We start from the raw sequence: 22,536 nt of genomic DNA, 5'->3' as shown, positions 1-22,536 counted from the left end.
AGAGTTACAAAACCTTTGATGGGAAATTTGGCACAATGTATCAAAACCACTTTACCATTGGGTGGTTCTGGGAAGATAACAGAGTAGAAAACACCAAAATTGATCTCCTCACTTTAAGGTAATTTCACTTGCACAATGATATTATATTAAACTGGCAATACAGTATTAATTTTGCTCAATTAGTTTCTAGCTCAGTAGCAGCTACCTACACCTCAATTCTAGCAACTATGAACAAGCAACTATGCATGTGTTCCTGGAGCAGCTTACAGTTTGTGGAAGCCAGGGTAGGCAAAACATTACCTGATCACCAAATACCAGAAATCTGTGCTTTGATAGCTGAGTGTTGCTTCTGGTCACTGAAATTCAAACACCAATTGTTTTTGCATTTACCCCCATTGTTGCAAAATTCTTCCCCTAAGCTGAAATGACTTTCAAGGCATATAAATGGAAGTATCAATTGTCCCCCTCTCCATTTTTCTCTTTTATCCCTTTTGGAAACCAAACTTTAAAGACTAGAAGATTGAAAAACAATATTTAAGAGGGGATAAAAATTCACTGTGCATGCCCAGGGGAAGCTACAGCTGCAGTAAATACTTGTAGGACGATCTTATGTTTATATTGCAGACTAATCCTTAGCACAGAGACATCCTACAATAATTAAAATAAAAAATAGTAAACCCTGGGGAAATGAGAAAATCTGACTTCAGAGTTACTACCTTATTAAATGCTAACTTTCAAGTTTCAACAAAAAAGCAGAATGCATACAAAGAAACAGAAAACTATGACATATTAACAGCAAAATAATAATAAAACAAAAAGTCCCTGAAAAATACCCGATGGATGATTTACTACACAAAGACTTTTAACAACTGACAACTATTAAAAAAAAAAAAAACTGATAAAAAACATCTAACGTTAAACAAAATGATGTAAGAGAATCCTAATTTCACAATTAAAAATAAACTAAGAAAAAACAATATAATGTATGAACAAAATGGAAACATCAATATATAAGTTTAAAAAAAAAAATACCTACAGGGATGCACCTGAGGGAGAGACCAAGAGTGCATACAGACCTTGCAATTTTCAGGGAGAGCTGCGATCAGACCAGCCCAGATCACCAGAGTTCTCACGAACCTCAGTGGGACTCTGCCAGCCACAACTTTGTCAAGTACCAAAGCAGGGATTAATCCAAGATAGCCAGAAGCCACAGGACCACCTATGACACCCTGCTAGTGGCTCCCTCAGAATATCCACCATCCCAGAAGCCCAGACACCCACCTAGACAACTCATACCAGGCAGAGCAAACACAAGAACAAACAATGGGGAGAAAGAAAAATACAAATGTTCAAACATGCCCTCCTGGAAACAATACATAACCAGAAAGATAATCAATCTCCAAAACCACACAACACAGGGAAGTATTTCTCTGCTTGTCAAATGAAGAATTAAAAATTGCCATAAGTAAAATATTTGAAGACATAAGAGAAGATGCAGAAAAGGAAAAGAAAGCTAGGAGAAACATAATCAATGCATAGGCAAACAAGATTGAAACTTTAAATAAGAAATTAAAGAAATTGCAGGGCATTAAAAGATCAATTGGTGGAGCTAAAAATTCTGGAAAAGCTATGAAAATAGAATAGATGATATGGATATATTAATCAGTTCTTTTGAAAATGCAGGTAAAAAAGGAATCAAAAAAGAAAAGGAAAGAGAGATACAAAGGAAAATGGATATAGTAACACATTGAGAATTTACCTGACACAACGAGGAACAGAAATATTAGTCATAAGAATCCCAGAAGGAGAAGACAGAAATAAGGGAACTGAAAAACTATTCAAGGAAATAATTGAAGAGAACTTCCCAAACTTTGAGAGGGAATTGAAAATAGACATACAGGAAACCAGAAGGATGGCAAGCAATCATAATGAAAGAAAAATTATAGCAAGACACATAGTAGTAAAGCTTCCTAGAGTCCAAGATAAAGAAAAATAATGAAACTGACCAGGGCAAAGAAACAGATAATATATACAGGAAAACTGATTAGGCTGACACCAGACTTCTCTGAAGAAACACTAAATACAAGAAGAGAATGGAATAGCATATTCAAACAAAAAAAAAAAAAAAGAGAGACAAAAAATGCCAGCCAAGAATACTTTATGCTGCAATGTATCCCAGGCAAACAAAGTCTTCAGAAATTTGCTACTACTAAACCACCACTCCAAGAAATATTGTAAGAAGCCTTAAATTGTAAACCAACAGAGGAATGAATAGGGAGAACTGAACAAGTTACTGAAAAGAATCATAAAATGATGGCCAAATTGGAAAGTACAGATTTCCATGTATCAATAATCACCCTAAATGTAAATGGACTAAACTCATCACCACATTAGATGAGAAAAGAGAATCTAACCTTCTGCTATATCCAAAAAACACACCTAAGGTCTACAGATAATCACAGATTGAAAATAAAGGGTTGGAAAACAATTCTACAAGCAAATGGCCCCCAAAAGAAGGGAGGGGTAGCCTACTTATAGCAGATGAAACCGACTTTAAGCTAAAAAAGGTGACAAGAGTTACAGATAGACACTATATAATGATCAAGGGGCCAATACACCAAAAAGAAATAACACATCAGCATATACTCACCAAATGAAGGCGCACCAAAATATATCAAACACTTATTATCTTTAAAAAAGAGACATTGGAGAAAACGCATATGTGGTAGGAGACTTTAACACCCCACTCTCATGAAAGGACAGATCAATGAAATAAAATTAGAAAAGGATAAAATAGCCCTAAAAAAGATCTATACTACATGGGATTAACAGGCATCTATAGGACACTCCAACCACAAAAATAAAGCAAGGTGCTTCCCCACTTCCCATTACACAGAGATTGAAAAACACCCTATTGAAAGACCACTAGATATATGACTACATCAAAAAAGAAATTAAAAAATATCTTGAGACAAATGACAACAAGGACACAAGCTTACAGAATGTATAAGACACAATACTAGCAGTAATAAGGGGAAAGTATATAGCAACACTGGCCCATATCAAGAAGCAAGAAATAACCCAATTTCCCATCTCAAAGAACTAGAAAAAGAACAACAACAAACCCAAAAATTAAAAACTAATAAAAATTAAATCAGAAAAATGAAATAAAAATAAAAAAATGTAAAAGATCAATGAAACCAAAAGCTAGTTCTTTGAAAAAATAAACAGAGTAGACAAACTAGGCTAGGTTCACAAGGAATAAAAGGGATAAAACTTAAACAAGTTCATCAGTGAAGAGGAGAAATCACAGAATATACAGCAGAAATCCAGAGGATAGAGATTACTATCAACATTTGTATGCATACAGGTTCACAATCTAGAAGAGATGGGAAAATTTCTAGAACTGAACAATCACCCAAAGGGCCTCCCCGGTGGCGCAGCGGTTGAGCACTGGGTTGTGAAGTTGCCCAAAGCCTCTGTGGCACTGGTTCGATCCCCATCTGTTCCCCTGCCACCGGAAGCGGGTCCCGCATGGTGCACAGACCTCTCCTGCCGCCCGCTGCTCCCCTCAGCAGTGTACTTCGGTCCTTTTGCCTGCTCTGCTCCCTGCTCTGGCTCTGGTGAATTCTCTCACCCTCCCACACTTCTGACTGTACCCAGTGCTTGTATAAACAAACAAACAAACAAACAAACAAATAAATAAAAACATGCCTCTATTAAAAAAAAAATAATCACCCAAAGCTCTCAAAATACTTGGGATATAAGGAATGTAATTTAACATAATAAAAGCCATATATGACAAACTCACAGCTAGCATAATTCTTAATAGTGAAAAACTGATAACCTTCCCTTTAAGGTCTGGAACAAGAGAAGGATGTCCACTCATACCACTGCTTTTCAGTATAATACTGGAAGTCCTACCTAGAACAAGCAGGCGAGAGAAAGACATACAAGGCTAGAGCAATGAGGCAAGAGAAAAACATACAACTGATCAAATAGGGAAATAAAGTAAAAATAAAGTAAAACTTATTTGCAGATGATACTATATACATATGTATATATGTATAAACAAGGAACATATGTGTAAATATGTATATGTGTACAGATATATGCATATTTAGGGTTATATATGTACATATATCTATATATATGAAACCTTAGCTATAGATATATTCATATATATATATATTCATAGTATATATGAAACCTTAAGTCCATGAAAGAACTGATTAAAAGAACAAACAAGTTTAGCAAAGTAGTGGGTTACAAAATCAATACACAAAAATCAGAAGTCTTCCTATATGCAAACAATCAGGCTGAAGAGGAAAAAATTAAGACAACCATCCTATTCACAACTATACCAATAAGTACATACATGCATACATATGTGCATAAATACTTGGGAATAAACCTAACAAAACAGGTGAATGACCTATATAAGGAAAATTACAAAACATTGTTGAATGAAATAGGGGGAGACACAAAGATATGGAAAGACATCCCTTGCTCGTATATCAGAAAAATTAATATTATCAAAATGATCATCCTAACAAAAGCAATTTACAGATTAAATGCAATTCCAATAAAAAACTTCAATGGCATTCTTCATACATATGGAAGAAATATTGTTGAAATTTGTATGGAATCACAAAAACCTAGAAAAGCCAAAGCTTTCCTGACTAATAAGGGGGAAAATGGAGGTATTAGATTCCCACACTCCAAGCTAAACTATAAAGCCATAATAATAATAATAATAATAATAATAATAAAAAACAGAATGGAAATGGAACAAAACCAGATGCATAGACCAATGGAATTGGGTTGAAAACCCACAAATAAAGCCACACTGTGTATGGCCCACTTATCTATGACAAAGGGTCAAAGAATAAGCACTGGAACAAAGAAAGTGTTTTCAATAAATAATGCTAGGAATACTGGACGGCCACATGCAAAATAATGATAAAAGACTTGAATGTAAGACCTGAAACCATAGAATGTGTAGAAGAAAACATAGACAAAACATTCTCAAAAATATCTTTGAGGGCTCATCTCCACAAACGAGAAAACGAAGAGAAGATAAACAGCTGTGACTACATTAAACAAAAAGCTTCCATACAGAATGAGAGACAGTAATCAAAACAGAGACATCCTACTGAGTGGGAGAAAATATTTTCACACCATACAACTGATAAAGGACTGATATCACAGATCTACAGAGAACTTACATAACTCAACAAAACAAAGCAAACAATCCAGTCAAAAAAATGAGCAGAAGAGTTGAAAAGAAGAAATGCAAATGGCCAATAGGCATATGAAAAATTTTCAACATCATTTATTATCAGGGAAATGCAAATCAAAACCACAATGAGATACCACCTCACAACAGTAAGAATGGCCCACATTTAAAACCAAAAACAAAAAAATGACAATTACAAATGCTGGCGAGGATGTGGAGAAAAAGGAGCCCTATTACACAAGAGCACATGAGGCTATGGTGATGGTTTATGGCTGCTATGGTGGTGGTAGAACTATGAGGCCTACACTTAAAGAGAGAATAATGATGAAGTGATCTGTCTTACATGTAATTGTCTAGTAACTAAATAAACAATGACAACTAGCATCATCCATATTTCAACAAAAACAATCTGAGAAGAGCAACATAAGAAATTCTCACAACTTTTGCTTTTGATACAATTAGGAGTATATTCATAAATATAGATTAAGACAGCTTCTGTGAAAATTAGCCAAGGGTATAATGTATTATGTGACTTTGGTCAAAGTGAAATTAGCCAAGGGTATAATGTATTATGTGACTTTGGTCAAATAAGATCCTTCTTTTCCCACATGGCTACAAAAAGCACTTATTCAGTCCATTCAGATTTGTTTCAAAACTATATAATTATACCCAACTACTGTAAAAATGTGGCCAGTGCACATAGTGTTTCAATAGGTTTTCAGTATTTTGTAGAGAATTTTCTATCAGGTGATAAAGAAAAAAACTACCAACATATAGACATTGTATTTTAAAAAAATATATATATATATATTTTAAAAAATATATTTTGGTCCATGAATCAGTTTATCTATTTGTCCTTCTATACATTTCACTAAACTGAGAACAAAAACTCACTATTTTTTAATTTATTTAAGCATGAAAATAGTACTTATTTCCAAACATAAAATATCCATTATTAAAGGTGTTTCTGTTAATTTAATATAGTTTTTTTTTTTTATCCTTCTACATGGTTATTTTTTATCCTTCTACATGTTATAGAACAGTATCTCAGAGTGTAAAATGTTAAGAGATACAAACCAACAAGAATGGAATAGAGGATGCCTGGTCTATCAGATGGGGGCTGAATATTCCGGTCCTGATCAATGGCTTGGATGAGCGGGGTAACAATGATAGGGTTCAGTTCTTCCTGGAAAAAAAATCAGAGAGTTTAGTTCAGCTTCACTGTTAATACCCTCTGAGAACTGGCACTTAGAATGTATAACCTGGATGGCTAGATAACATCTAAGTCGGTAGTTAAAATTAGGTTTTAATATTTTTAATTCTTTTTCTGTGAAACAAGAGGATTTTATCCACTGCTCCCAGCTGAGACCATTTTCCAAAGAAGACTTTTATCCTCATGAATTAAAAAAAAAAAAATCAGACGATAACTCAGAACCATGAAAATATAAAGTCAATATCAAAATTACTACAGTAAACGCAAATGACTACTGTTCCTGTCACACAAAACAACATAACCTCCTCCGAAGCTCATTCCCCAACTCCCTGTTTCTGTCTCTATTTCATGCTCTATCTCACTTTCTTCTCTTTCTATCCTCCTCCACCCCCCACACAAGCACGCATGACCTTCCCAATAGTTAAATTTTTATGCAAACCTGTATTTCACTCTAAGCTGAAAAAAAAAAAAAAAAAACGGAAGCTCTTTAAAGTATGTATATTTGAACATAGCAGTTAAGGGTTGATAATTCTTCTTGGCTATTTCTCAAAGGAATCCGATAGTATAAGCTTACAGCTGAGCTAGATTAGTCCTGGCTCAACTAATTAAATCTAGGTACTTCCCCCAAAATGTGACTCTACTCAAATGCAGAGAGGGCATTTTAAAGCTCAGGATTTTCTATAGTCCCATACTGCTTCTGTTGGTTGGGGAAATATACCAAGGGTTACTACACAGTCTTTAGATTTTTTGAAAACTTATTACCTAAAATTAAAAAAAAAGGCTGCATCCTTTGAGTGGTAAATGTGAATAGATCACAGTAGTTGAGGGCATTCCTGCTTATCACCTTAACTCTGCTTATTTTTGTGGAGCTGCTGAGTATTACATGAGTAGTTTTAGTTGTCTTAGTCATGTAGTCTAAAATTCTCTTTATCATCTACAGTTGTTGGAATAAGCAATGAGGCTTTAATCACATTATTTAAAGTTATATAAACAATAGAAAAACTAAAAATAACACTGCAAACAAAACCTAGAATGAAAGAGAAGTGCTAATTGAATTCCCCATGTTCATGGCTGGTTGTTAATAAATATCATACAGTGAGAACTGAAGGAATAAAAAAGAAACAAATGTACTATTAAACTTATGTTGGCAATAGTCATGAGAATTAATATTGGAAATAGCAAAATCTGACAAAATAGCAAAATCAGGAGAGTTGGTCTGGAAGTGAGGGTAGCTAGGATGAAAGGGACTTTACTTAAAGTAATTCAGTTATACAGTACTATTTTGTGTGGCATGTAGTTAACATACCCTGTATGATTTTTATTGTAACTAAGACTTATCTTAAGGGAATTTTATTTCTTACTATTAGTGATTTTGTCAATGTATATTTAAGGTGAAAATAATGAATTCTGGATTATGTCCCAAATAGATTGTGATCTTTGAATCTTGAGAACTTTTAACACTAGGAACACTAGTAATAAAATGTTTAAGATAATGCTGTTAAATATTTAATGTAATTTTTCATAAAAGTGAGTAGCACTTAAGTCAGTTAGATAACTATGCATGTATTTGTTAGAAGAAACAAAATAAATAACATGTAATATTTTGAATTCTTCCTCCAAAATCTTCATAGTAGTTGGAAACTTGCATAGGAAGAGTAAACATATAAACAAGAAAAACAGAGAGCTAATTTCTTAGGATTTTCTATCATTTACAGAGTTTGGCAAATAGTATATTTTAAGACATTGTTTGATTAATTCATTCTCTATTTATTTGATCTGGTAAGAGACCACAATTATCAAGTGGACTTTGTAGTGCCCACTATTAATGACATTGCCCAAGGCAGGCTCATGCAAAAATGACTTCTACAGTTCTTGGGAAAAGACAAGCATTCAGAGATGTGTCCCTTTTGAGTAACAGATCCCCTTGAAGTAGATAGTGATTACTGAATCTTATTCCTCTCCTGCCCCCTCATTTATGTTGGCTCCTAATTTTACTGTTCGGATTTGAGTTCGAATATGCTAAATAAATAAGAAATCGATCCATTGCTCTAACATGCTTGTGTATCTGGAAAGAAGGGATGGAAGTGTTCCTCTATCACAGTAGTTGTTAAAATCATCTCTTTAGTTGAAACTTTCTCTTTTTTTAATTATTTCAGAGGCATGATACCTCTGAAATTTATTATTTTTTAAAGATTTATTTATTTATTTATTTATACAAGCACTAGGTTACAGTCAGAAACGGGGAGGGTGAGAGAATTCACCAGAGCCAGAAACAGAACAGGCAAAGTGACGAAATACACTGCTGAGGGGAGCATCGGGTGGCAGGAGAGGTCTGTGTGCCATGTGGGACCCTCACTGGTGGCCGGGGATCGAACCGGCGCTGCAGAGGATGTGGGCAGCTTCTCAGCCCAGCACTCAACAGCTGGGCCACCAGGGGAGGCCCAGTTAAAGCTTTCTATTTTGACTTATGGTGAAATAATATATGTGTTTGTAACTCACAGTCTGGGGACTGACAATTTCAACACATTTTCTTAAACTGAATTTTGGGGAACACATTAAAAAACACAATAGAAACCTATTTGATATTTTGCCTCTAAAGTGAATCTCCTTTTTTTGTAGTTCATTTGTCATTGAGAAGTGACTTCTGATTTCTGGTTGAGCTAATGGATGTTTATCACAAGTGCATAGTACAGCAGACTTGTCTTTTACTGCTACCTGAATGGCCAGAATTACATTCCATGTCATATTTAGCAACAGGGACTTAGGTTCATGAAAAGAAATTGGTATTGTAAAAGTAACCATACAAACTACTAAACAATAAAGAATTTTTTTAAAGCAGAAATAATGTGTGATTCTATGATTATATGACTCAAAATTGTTCCACTAGGAGTATATTCTTCTTCTTTATTAGCTTTCCTGAATAGGTACCTGCCTCTTTTGAAATGGACTAAAACAATGTTTTGCAGCTCAATTTTTGGATTCTTCTGAATAGATAAAGATAGGCAATTACAGTTTTGAGGTGAGCAATGGATAGTTATTTCTTTGCCCTCACTAGCAGATTGATAGTTTTTTTTTTTTTTTTTCAAATACTTATAGGTATACAGAGAAAAAAAATAATAGCAAACAATCACAGAATAAAATAATGAAACTTGTATAGGTTTAACAAAGGCAACTCTTTGTTCCTTTAGGTGTTTAACTACTGCCTTCATAAAAGGTATATTGAAGGGAGAAACAGTGATTTCCTAGATAGAACACTTTATCTTTTTAGTTAGCATAAAATACACAAGTATCATGGTCCATATTACTATAAGATTCGACCTAAAGAATCATCCTTAAAGTTAAAGGGTGCATAATTCTTTAGGTTTTTTTTTTTTTTTTTTTAATAGAGGCATGTTTATTTATTTATTTATTTGTTTGTTTGTTCTGTTTACACATGCACTGGGTACAGTCAGAAGCACGGGAGGGTGAGAGAATTCACTAGAGCCAGAGCGGGGAGCAGAGCAGGCAGAAGGACCGAAGTACACTGCTGAGGGGAGCAGCGGGCAGCAGGAGAGGTCTGCGCGCCTTGTGGGACCCTCCTCCAGTGGCCGGGGAGCAGCCGGGGATCGAACCGGCGCCGCAGAGGCCGCGGGCAGCTTCGCAACCCAGCGCTCAACCGCTGCGCCACCGGGGAGGCCTTCTTTAGGTTTTTCTATCTGTTTTATGTATTGTTAGGCTGTATTTTAAATAATTCTAGATGTTCTTTATCTCTTCTATATTTCATTTCACTATATTTCATTTTAGTTCACTAATGAGAACTAATATCTACCATTCATTATACAAGTCAAAGGGTCAGTAAATATTAGTACATTAATTACTAAAACCTCCAGGCTTGGTTCAAATAATGGTAACAGAACCACTGTTTAAGTTGCAAAGATCCTTCATCTCAATATTTGAGTGATGACTTCATATGAGTCAGCATATCTATAATATTACATTGCACAAGAGCATTTTAAATTAAGAAATTACAACAATCTCCCAGAATCATTTACGGAAAACTTAGTCCTATTATAGCAACATATTATAACTTTTCTTGGGAAGCCCTAAGAAAAAATATATTCAGAGACAACTTTGGGTAGGTAAGCTGAGAGCATAGAACCCATGTGTCTCTGTCATAGTAGCCAAACTTGGATATGCTATCTTCAATAATTATGCTTCTTAATTTTGAGTGTTTCAAATGTCTATACCTATAAATATATTACTAAATGACTAATCATTGCTTAGATTTGTGACCTATTTGAATTACATAGTAATGTATTTAGAGAGAAAATAGTTATATAAAAATAGTAAAAACTTTATAATCAGCTACAAACATATTTTACACAATTGATTAGAAAATATAGCAAAATAAGATTGTGTAAGTTATGAACTTATTATTATTAAATTACTTTCATCAGTGTTTATGTCTCAGCACTATCACCACTACTAAATTGGATCCCCGAATCCCTGGACAACCCACATGTGGAGCTAACCCACATGTGACACAGCAGACCTCTCCTCTCTCACCCACTGCTCCCCTTAGCAGTGTATTTCAGTAAATCTACCTGCTCTGCTTCTCCATTCTGTCCTTAGTGAATCCACTCACCACCTGCACCACTGGCTTACTTTCCAGTTCTACACAAAAATAAAATCTTTGAAAAAACAAAACTTAAAAAAAAAATTAAGCCTATTTTACTTTCTTTAACAGAAGAATACAGTTTAGGCTACATTAAAAAAAAAAGTTTGTGGAATTATTCTCATCTAATAATATACTTACAATGTACCATTTTTACAAATATATGTTGAATATTTAGTGAGATTCTTGCTTGTGTTTGCATGCTGGCTGACACAGAAAAGTACAAAAACCTAACAGGTTCACATATCAACATACACTCATCTAGGTACATATATAATTACATATTCTTAAAAGAGACCAAATCACCATTTTTTTAGTAGTTTTTGGAACAGTGTAAGGTATTTTAAAATGATTTCTTATGAACTTTTAAAGTAACAATAGTATTGGTGGCATGGATCAGATCAATTACTTTGGACTATTTGCGCTATCATAGAAGAAACAGAGGTGGAGGTGGAAAAATCCCATGTAGTTTTGCAATTTATATACAAGATGCATGATGTCAGGTTCATACCAAAGCCTTCCAAACAATATTGATAATTATCATCCCTAGAATAAATAGTAAAGGGCACACACACAAGAAATATTCCAAAAGCCATGACCCATGAAAGTGATGCCAGCACTTGCCTAGTCTCTGGAAAGTTAAGTCACATGTTAAACAAATAAAAACTGCTCACAGCGCTAAATAAATTCTTTATTATACTTGTAAACCAATTTCATGTATCAATGCCATACCTATCTTTATTCCAGTGTGTATTTTTGAATTATTTTCAGGTTTTTATAATCTTATATTCAGCCATTACAGCTAATTGCTATCTTCAGATGTGTCCTTGACTATCTTTGAAATCGGATATTTAAATTCTTTTGCTAATTCTCCCTTGTTTTCCAAATGTTTCTTTGAATGAATCCCTTTAACTTTTCAATTTGTTTTGTTGGGAGTATTTGTGAACCTCCACTATGAATCCCCAGATGATTCATGGCTGGTAGTTAACTTTTTCATTATTTACAGTGAGTATAAAAAAATTCTTCAAACAATATATACTCAAATCAGTGTTGCAACCAAGGCAGTGGAAAACTGGTCTTGCCACCAAAAAAATTAAATTTCAATTACAAATTTATAAGCATGCATACCACAGACTTTTAAAAGGAAAACATTTTTTTCTATTTTTGTTATTCCTAGCCATTTCTTAAACAACTATTGTTACTTCTCCTCACACTGCCTCAAACTTAACTCAGAATTCTGGTCTTCATCCCTCTTCTCTTTACTCCTGTGATTTATAATGAAAACTTTCAAATTGATTTTTGTCAAGTCATGGCCCACATTGGAAGCCAAAGGATGAAATGAGTGGACAGAATTTGCTTTATTATGAAGATGAAAAATTCTTGGGAGCACTTGTTTGTTCATAGTTTTTGTCTTGCCACATTTGCATGAGTATTTTTATTACATGAACAAAATGTGTCCAATTCTCACTCATGAGTCAGGTGATAAGTACCTTTATATTGACTTCAAGCCTAATTCTATTCAAGAACTCCTTAATAAGGTTTTGTGAATTCCTTCTAAGGTTTTCACCCTTAACCTCTCTTACTCAGGCTTACTCATTCAAAAAAGACAAGAAAATAAGGATAACAGGGCTTCCCCTGTGGCGCAGTGGTTGAGCGCTGGGTTGCGAAGCTGCCCGCAGCCGGTTCGATCCCCGGCTGCTCCCTGGCCAAGAGAGGAGGGTCCCACATGGCACGCAGACCTCTCCTGCCGTCCGATGCTCCCCTCAGCGGTGTACTTCCGTCCTTCTGCCTGCTCTACTCCCCTCTCTGGCTCTGGTGAATTCTCTCACCCTCCCGCGCTTCTGACTGTACCCAGTGCTTGTACACATGTATGTATAAATCAATCAATCAATCTTTAAAAAAAAAGAAAATAAAGATAACACATGTAACAAAATAGCCCCTCTCATTAATTTGATTATTGGGGGAAAAGTCACAGAGTTTGCACAGATTGCATATGGATTAGTTAAAGGAGAGGTCTTTATTTTTGATCAATGATGCAATGTAATTTGCATAGTTATCCCAAAACCCTCCCATTGAGTATATATGTGGCAAACACGAATGTTGAAAAAAATGGGAAAATGTTTTTTTCCATAAAGATATCTACTTTTAGGTAAGCTATATATTACATATTGACCTCATGGCCTAGCCAAATAAACATTTGTGTATCAAGGTATAAAGCTGTATGCAAGAAACATATAGTACTGTAAAGCAATGGTCTGTAATTTCACATTACAATGTACTATGTTTTAGGACTATGGGTGCTGTGGTGGTGGGTATTGTGTGGTAACATACATATGAAGAGGCAAATAATAAACTAATGGTACTTAATTTCAACTCCTAAGGGTAAAAATTTTAAAATGAACTTGAAGTCCTATTAAGGAGATATTGACTAGAATTAAAAATAAAAATAGAATATAAAAACATATAAATGCATTGAAAACACAGGCAACATAAACTAGGGCAATGGTTTCAAAAAACAAAATCACGCTTTTTTTTTTTTTTATCAAATTGACAGTGACTGATACCAATTCTAGTATTTACAATTGGTGAAGGCAGGTGGAAGATTAGCTCACCAAGTGATGGAAAAATAACAGGTATATGTACTCTGATCATTATTTACTTTAACAATTATATATTAATTATATATAATATATTATATATTATTTACTTTAACAATTATATTGGGCCTCCCCTGGTGGCGCAGTGGTTGAGCGCTGGGCTGGAAAGCTGCCCGCAGCCTCTGCAGCGCCAGTTCGATCCCCAGCCACTGGAGAGGGTCCCACATGGCGCGCAGACCTCTCCTGCCGCCCGCTGCTCCCCTCAGCAGTGTGCTTCGGTCCTTCTGCCTGCTCTGCTCCCCGCTCTGGCTCTGGTGAATTCTCTCACCCTCCCGCACTTCTGACTGTACCCAGTGCTTGTATAAATAAATAAATAAATCTTTAAAAAAAAAAAAAAAAAAAAAATTATATATTATATATTGCGCCCTGGTGGCGCAAGGGTTAAGACACAACATATGAAGCTATCCACAGCCACTGCAGCATGAGTTTGATTCCTGGCCAGTCAGGAAGCAACCCACATGGCACAGCAGACCTCTCTTGACTCACCCGCTGCTCCCCTCAGCAGTGTACTTTGGTCAATCTGCCTGTTCTGTTCCCCACTCTGTCTCTGGTGAATCCTCTCACCCCCCCGCACCTCTGCCCTCTACCCCAGCTCTTGTATACATAAATAAATAAATCTTTAAAAAAACACAATTATATATAGAGAATACTGTTTATTCATAGCTTATTTTATCAAACATTCTTGGTATGTATTGAGTTGCACTGACTATAACTTTCCTGAGAGCAGGTATGAGGTTTCACAAAGAATGTATATAAACACATTAGACAGTAGGTTACATGCTTAACATGTTGGGATTAGTATAACTAGTAATCTTAAAATTATTAATTGCATTACTTTTATGATGTAATATTTACATTAACATTGACTATAAGTTAAAACAGAGAGGAAAAACTTACACTTCAAGTTGGAATGTTTTGGGGATCATTCTTACGAATTTTCCTAAAAACTTTTAACACTGGCAGGAATTTTGAAGGTTTTCTTTAGAATTGTATAATTTGAGCAAATATTTGAGGAAATGTAGGCAGACTATATGTCATTACTACTTAATTTTAAATTAGAATTAAAAACCTGCACAGCACATCATTTAAAATTATTACATCTGGGCCTCCCCGGTGGCGCAGCGGTTGAGCGCTGGGCTGCAAAGTTGCCTGCAGCCTCTGCAGTGCCGGTTCGATCCCCGGCTGTTCCCGGGCCACTAGAGGAGGGTCCCACATGGCACGCAGACCTCTCCTGCCGCCAGCTGCTCCCCTCATTAGTGTACTTCCGTCCTTCTACCTGCTCTGCTCCCCGCTCTGCCTCTGGTGAATTCTCTCACCCTCCCGTGCTTCTGACTGTACCCAGTGCTTGTATAAATAAATAAATAAACAAACAAACAAATAAATAAATAAATAATCTTAAAAAAATATATTGTTAAAAAAAGAGAAAAAAATAAAATTATTGCATCTGTTATTTTACATCTATTATTTATTTTTAAAATAGCATTTAATTAGTATTACTGATTTACAATGATGAATATATTTTAGTTGTTTAGGGCTATACCTCTTCAAATAGATGTATTCTGTCATACAACACTCACAACCAAAGCCCCAATAATCCTTCACCATGGTCTATTTGGAATTTTCCTTCTCTCTCCTCTTTAACCTTGTTTCACCTTCCCCTTCTAATGGCCTCAATTCCTCAGACAAATTTCAAGCATTTGTTTTCATCTGGCTTTCACTATTCATTTGCTTTGCTGCATGACATTCCATATATGTAATACATGTATGGAATCTCCTATTTACCTTTCTCATTTTAACTTAATTCTCTGAACTGGAGGGACATATATTAAACATATATTTTTAAAGATACTCTCTCAGAGAACTGAATATTCATGTAAAATGAATATTTATTTTACTTTATTAAAAGGAAGCTTCAGCAAAATTATTTTCCATAGATATATTAGTTTTACATCCAATTTATAAACTCATTCTCCACTTTTATGATTACAGAAATTTTGATAACTCCTTAGTTCATTAATATTCAGATGAGTTATATAAATATATTAAGCACTAATTGTTCAAACAGTGTAAAATAAATTAGATAAGAGCTCTGGAGCTATAAAGCAGCTCACAGTTATGGGGGTGGATAGTCAAAATATATGCAGACAAGTATATGCAGAACTTATTAAATTAAGATATCTATCAATAAATAATAAGACAGAACTGTGATAAAAATTCAGGTGTTCAAGTTCTGTGGGGGAATTATTCAAAATAACAATAATCTGAGATAGTCAAACATGTAGCTTGAATAAAGTAAATTTTAGCTATTATGGGTGAGATTGGTAGAGATAAAATAGATGCTTGCATCTTACAGAGATTAGACAAAGAAACTTAAAAAAGTACCACAGATAGTTGAAGTGAGCAAGAGCAAGAAATGGATAATCTAGGGCTATTTTAAAGAAAGTTGTTAAAATGCCTTAGAAATGATGCAGTTTCATTTTCATAAAGTTTATGATGAAAACTTTTATAAATAACCAAAATGGACATTTTTCTGTGAAAAAAATGTCCAATACTTGCATATAAGAGAAAAAATAAACAATATAATAAACAATATTTATCACCCTACAACTCAGTGACTCAGTGATAGCCATTGTATTCTGAGGACTTTTCCATTAGTATTCATTATCTATATAGCTCTCATCTATCTACCAATTTACATTTTTGATATATCACCACATTTTTCACTCATGTTATAGTCATTGTATAAGTCAATAAATACTCTCAAAATCACACTTTGCAATATGTGCAACTTCCAATAATGGAATAAATAAGACTCTGTTGAGGGACAATTAATTTGTTTATATTGCTTTGGCAATATATATACATATATATGATGTATTCATTACTATAAAGTATTTTAATTATATTCAAAAATTAGAATTTTAGATGTGAAATGGCGAGATCAAGAAAGGAGAACATGTTAATTTTTTTTTGTAAAAATTAACAGATGGATTTTCCCAGAGAAAATAAATTTATTTCCTTCTCAGTAGTGCTTAATTTTAGATGACCTGTAGTGTTATATACCTATCATATCCTGAGCATTGAAAAAACTAAACTTATCCTACTTGATGTTGATTTGGTTCACAAAATGCCATAAACTTTTGATTTGTTTCGTGTTATTGAAGGGTGGGAGAAGAAAAACGCAACATCTTACTACCTACAGGACCCACTGCCTCACTCCAAGTGTATTCTGAATGACTTAAAATGCAAAAAGAACTTGTAAAGATTTGCTAGCCTCCTCTTGAAACAGAAAATTTATAAAAAACACTAAAATGGAAATGCACACCAGGATACACTAGAATTGGGCTCTAATGCTTTACAGAGCTTCTATCAATTGAATTTCCAGAGAATACAATGGGGATAAAAATAATGTCTCATTTTTGATAGATGAGCTTGGTGGGATGTGTCTGCCTCACTGAGCAATATAAAATACTTGGCAAAGAATATAGACAATAGCCTATAGGATGGTATTCCATACACTCTCAATCAACTGCCACAGCTAGCTTCTGAATCACTAGCAGAATAGGAACATCTCCAAAATTAAACCATCAGCAATAGTTAAATTTCCCGGCATAGAGAAGGGGAAACTGACTATTAAAAATTTGGCTATTTTTGTCAAAATACAAACTAAAACATTTACTTTTAATTTGAATGTTTCACTAAAACATTTACTTCTTTTTCTTAAAGATTTATTTATTTATTTTATACAAGAACCGGGTTACAGGCCAGATGCGCGGGAGGGTGAGAGGATTCACCAGAGACAGAGCGGGGAACAGAACAGGCAGACTGATGAAATACACTGCTGACAGGAGCAGTGAGCAAGACAGGAGAGATCTGCCCCATGTGGGACCCTCCCCGGACTGCTGGGATCGAACCGGAACTGCAGAGGCTGCGGACAGCTTCACAGTGCTGTGCTCAACAGCCTGTGCCACCAGGGGAGGCCCAAAACATTTACTTTTGAAAGAAGTATGACTCAGGATTGTTTTCAGATTTCTATTTTATCCTTCCAATAGAAGATATATGTTAAGCCACAACAGGAGAGCTGTTGATAACTCTGGATGTTGATGCCTGTGGGGTATTGATAGATGTTTCATGAATTATTTTCAAATGACATTCTTGACATTTGTCAGAGTCTCTGGAACATCAACTCAACTTTTCAATTCTTTCTCAGAAGTTCAACATAAAAGCTTTTTCTCTCCCATTCCTGAGCTGGTAACAAGAATGCTTTTCACACAGTATGTATTGTGTATTCCTACTGTATTGACATTTTTTAAAATGTGCAGATCTTATATTTGCTTCAAAAATATTTCTGTTCACACCTGTTGAACCTGACCTCAAAAAAAAAAAAAAAAAGGTCACAATATGTGATAGATATCGCTAGGAAATCTGCATTTTAGTAAAATACTTCAAGGATATTTATGTAAAGATTTATGCAAACTTCTCAATAATCTTCAAACCCTCTCAGGCCATCTTTTCTACTTCCTGACAAGTATTTCTTTCTCTTTAAAAATATAGAGGTGATAGACAATGTCCCAAATAATATATTGGTTGCATGTTACTTCCCTTGTAACCTTCCTGAAACAACTCTTTTCATTGCATTTGGACTTAGATGGCAGTGTCAACTCTCATCTCTTAGGGTATCCTTAGTAGTTGTTTGATTCTTATTGTTAAAAATCATTATTATACTCTCATATGAATTTGAATCATGCTGCCAAATTTATACCTCAAAATACTGATTTAAAGTAAAGGATTCAGATGTCATAAGCCATTCATAGACCAACAAAGTAAATGGATATAAATATATATTATTTTTCTCAACTAAATTAAATTAACTGGTGAACAAGCATAGTAGTAATAAGTAGACCGGTAATTCAATAAGGGGAGAACAGCAGGTTCACAGGGAAATGGAAAATAATTTTAATTCTTACATAATGCAATTAATAAGTTATTTTTTTAAAAAGTGAAAGGAAATTAGATGGCTGGCTTTATTTATTTAAAGGACATTTAAGATAGGTAGCCATAATCAATTAAAACACAACTGCTTACTTAAAGAAAAAGATGAGAAACAGACTAACACTTATTGATATCCTAGTTGTGTTTGGTTCTATATGTTTGATGCTCGTAACACCATTATTATGAAACTTTTCACAAATCTTAAGTAGTAAAAGGTGTAGTTTGAGTAAGAATTTCATTTTAAAGCCTATGCTTTTTGGGAATTTATGATTTTGTACAATTATTTAAGTAAAGTCACTGTTTTTGGTTCTTATTTACCTTGTGATCCTATTGAATCTTAGATTGCTTCTCATCTTTTATTTGCCCACAAAAACATTACTTATAAAATTCAAAGTATAATAATAAAATACAGATCTACTATGAATAGATTAGCATTCTTTGGGGGGAAATACACTTTTCTTAATTGGGCTTCAAATTAATATCCCCTATCATCAAACAGACTATAATTTTTCACCTGTAAAAATGTAATATTTTCTCATTGACTTAGCAAAAAGAGTCAGCAGGTCAGATTTGGCCTGTTGCCAAAGTTTGCTATATCAAGGTCCAATTTCTAAAATCTAAATTCTTGAAGTTTGGAATTTAAAGGGTTTCCAACACTATATTTGTATCCATATTTCTCAGTAATTCAATTCATATACTGCTTCAGCCAAACTAAAATACTTACCATTTATTATAAACCACTTACATTTCCCCAAGTCTACTTTTTTATCCAAACTTTCTCTTTCATCATCTCTCAATATGAAGATAGTTCAATATTCTACTCAAATGTTTCCTTTCTTCAACTGAATACTCACAGAACAGATAGCTCCTATTTCTGATCATAAACATATTTTATTTCTTACACTAGACTCTGAAATCCTTGAGCACAAGATACTATGTTTAGTTTTTTTTGTGTGTGTGTTTCCCTCAGCATACAGCATGAACATATTTTCAACAGAGAGATGAAATTAATGCCACTCAATCATCCATCAAGGTATAAAGAAGGCAAATACTGAGACTAAAAAGTTTCTGAAGCCATAAGTTTTCCACACATTTTAAAAAATGTTTCTTATTAAAGTATGCCAAGATTCTTGATATTTTTTCATTTGATGGTTCTTTGGCCTTCCATCTCATAACTCAGATTTCAACTCAAATGCTATTTCTTCAAAGAAGCTTTGGCTTACCACTCTAGCTAACAAAACTTCATTCACTCACATTCATGTTATATACTCTAGGCCATGTTATCCTTAGTATGTAGCATTGCCTGGAATTATTTATTAAATCTTAAATTTTCTGTTTCTAAATTTAAGTTCTCAAGATTATACAATTTCTCTGTTCCTAGCAACCAAAATACTACCTTACAAGACAATAAATTTTTCTCACACTCTGTGCTCCCTCCTTCCCTTCCCCCTCTCTATTTCTTTCACATTTTTATGAATAGATGGACATAAATAGGTGACATACATGGGGACTATAACCAAGATTAAAATGCATATTGCACACATTGTGCAAAAATGAAAAATGATATAAAATATATAAAAGTAAAAATAATTGAAAAATTAAAAAAAAAATAAAACTACACAATGTGTGGAGCCGTCTACTGAATTATTCAGAGGGCAGAGTTTTTGGGTGAAAATTGTGTGAATATTACTTCACATTTCTGAGGTTTCATAGCCTTTCTTATACTTTGTTCATCTGAGCCTCAAAGGAAAAGTTTGATATAAAGAGAATTATCCAATATTTTACAGAGAGGTTAAATGACTTCAAAACCACAATCCCAATGGTAAGATAAGGCCCTTTAAAGAAGGTAAAATCTGTGGAAAATATTCCCCTCTTTTATTTTTCAGAACTACTCATACTGGGAAAAGTGGGTCAACTAAAGAACACTAAAAAAAATTCAGCTACTATTAGGACATGCATGATCTTTGTTGGTATTTAGTTTAAAGAAATCATCACAGATCTGTTACTTAAAATAAGAAAATTTGTCAGTTTATGAGTGGAAGAATGGAGGATATTCGTATACATGCTTTCAGTTTCATATGGAAAGAATAATTGGTAAATTCAAAGTTTCTCAATGAGTCTTTTCATTTTGGGATATCCTTCTGTGCTCTTCTTTCTACCCAATATTCCAGAGCCATTTCTGCCATTTCTGGATTGAAAACCAGAGATGAGGTTACGTAAATATAGCAAATCTTATATGGTCAAGGGGAAACTGAAGTTAAAGAGTGAATTAGATTGATGTACTGATCTTTCTTGAAAACAGAATTTATTTGTTTTACTGAGTAGGAAAATATGGATAGTCAAAAAAGGGAAGAGGTATTTTTGCCATAGAATGAAATTCACTAGAAATGACATAAGGAAAAGCACAGTGAATGTTATTATAGTAATAAGCCACTTATAATAGAGACCATGAATCTAAACATTTACTATTTTCCTATCAAAATTGATAGAGTGATAGTTTTAATTGAGGAAAAAATCCCAAACTAACTTTAAATATAAATGACTACTATAGGCAAGTTGAATCATGTCATAACACTAATTCAGGGTAGAGCCAGAATATTTGTTGCTGAATCCTTAGCTTTCCATATAAAAACTTCTGCATATAAAATAAAATACAGGTGTCTTCTTAAAATTATTCTTGAAAAAGTATTTAAAATAATTTATATTATAACCACAATAACCATTATGATTAAAATTTGAAAATAAAAAGGGAAATCTTTTTCAATAACTTTTATAATCATATTTCTCCTCAATCCTATCTAGTAAATAATATTATGGAATAAAATGTTAATGCTATAAGTCCCAATGCAAAATCATGATATTAAATATAATTAACCTCTTTATTATTCATTTTGCGGTTCTGTTTCTTAATTATACATGACAAAAGATGTGAACTCTCTACTATAAGCAAATTAAAAAAAATAAACATCCTATTGAATGGGAGAATATATTTACATATCATATTTTTGCAAGGGGTTAATATTCAAAATATGCAAAAACCTCATAAAATGTAATAAAAAATCCTATTTAAAAATGAGCAGAGAATACAAATAAACACTCCTCCAAGGCAGGCATACAAATGACCAATAGGCACATGAAAAGATGCTTATCATCTCTTATTATAGAAACACAAATCTAAACATACTAAAGTATTGCTTCATGCTTGTGAGAGTAACTGTTATCCCTAAGATGAGAAAGAAAAAAAAAAATGAAAGGCTGTGGAAAGAAGTGACCTCATATTTCACTGTTGGTGGGATTATAAAGTGGTGTAGTCATTATGGAAAGCAGTGTGAAGATTCCTCAAAAAATTAAACTTAGAAATTCCAGATGATCTAGTCATCCTAAATGCAAAATCAAAAAAATCTGATTTGAAGAGATAGATGTATCCCCATGTTTACAGTAGCACTACTTATAAAAGTCAATTGTCTGTCAACTGACAAATGAATAAAAAGGATGTGTCATATATACACAGTGGAATATTATTCATTTGTTAAAAAAAGATGAAGAATTGCCATTTTTATAAAATTAACAGAGGATTATACTTAGTGAAATAATTTTCACTTATATACATTACATATATATATATATATATATATATATATATAAAATAGACAAGCAGATGAGATTAAACAAGACTAAAGTTTGGGACTTTAAGACCAGTTATTGGTCACCAGAATAGCAGTGGGAAGAGTGGTCAGTTTATCAGGAAAAGGGGGGCAAGGGTATGGAGAAGGATAGATTT

At 33.8% G+C, this 22,536-nt stretch overlaps 1 protein-coding gene across 7 annotated transcripts in view; it reads right to left on the bottom strand.

The window, feature by feature from the left end:
• PCDH15 (protocadherin related 15) overlaps positions 1-22,536 on the bottom strand; it is a 1,524,279-nt gene that overhangs the window by 322,077 nt on the left and 1,179,666 nt on the right. For all 7 annotated transcript variants that reach the window (XM_054690675.1, XM_054690674.1, XM_054690669.1 and 4 more), the window contains one exon: positions 6,317-6,425. In XM_054690675.1, coding sequence (XP_054546650.1) covers positions 6,317-6,425 — 109 coding nt within the window. The remainder of the gene's footprint in view (positions 1-6,316; positions 6,426-22,536) is intronic.

Source organism: Talpa occidentalis, unplaced genomic scaffold (assembly GCF_014898055.3).
Source record: "Talpa occidentalis isolate TD23 unplaced genomic scaffold, MPIMG_talOcc4v2.1 talOcc4.8, whole genome shotgun sequence".
Classification (NCBI taxonomy): domain Eukaryota; kingdom Metazoa; phylum Chordata; class Mammalia; order Eulipotyphla; family Talpidae; genus Talpa; species Talpa occidentalis.
Note: the sequence above shows the minus strand (reverse complement) of the source record. Positions and strands in the feature narration are given on the sequence as shown.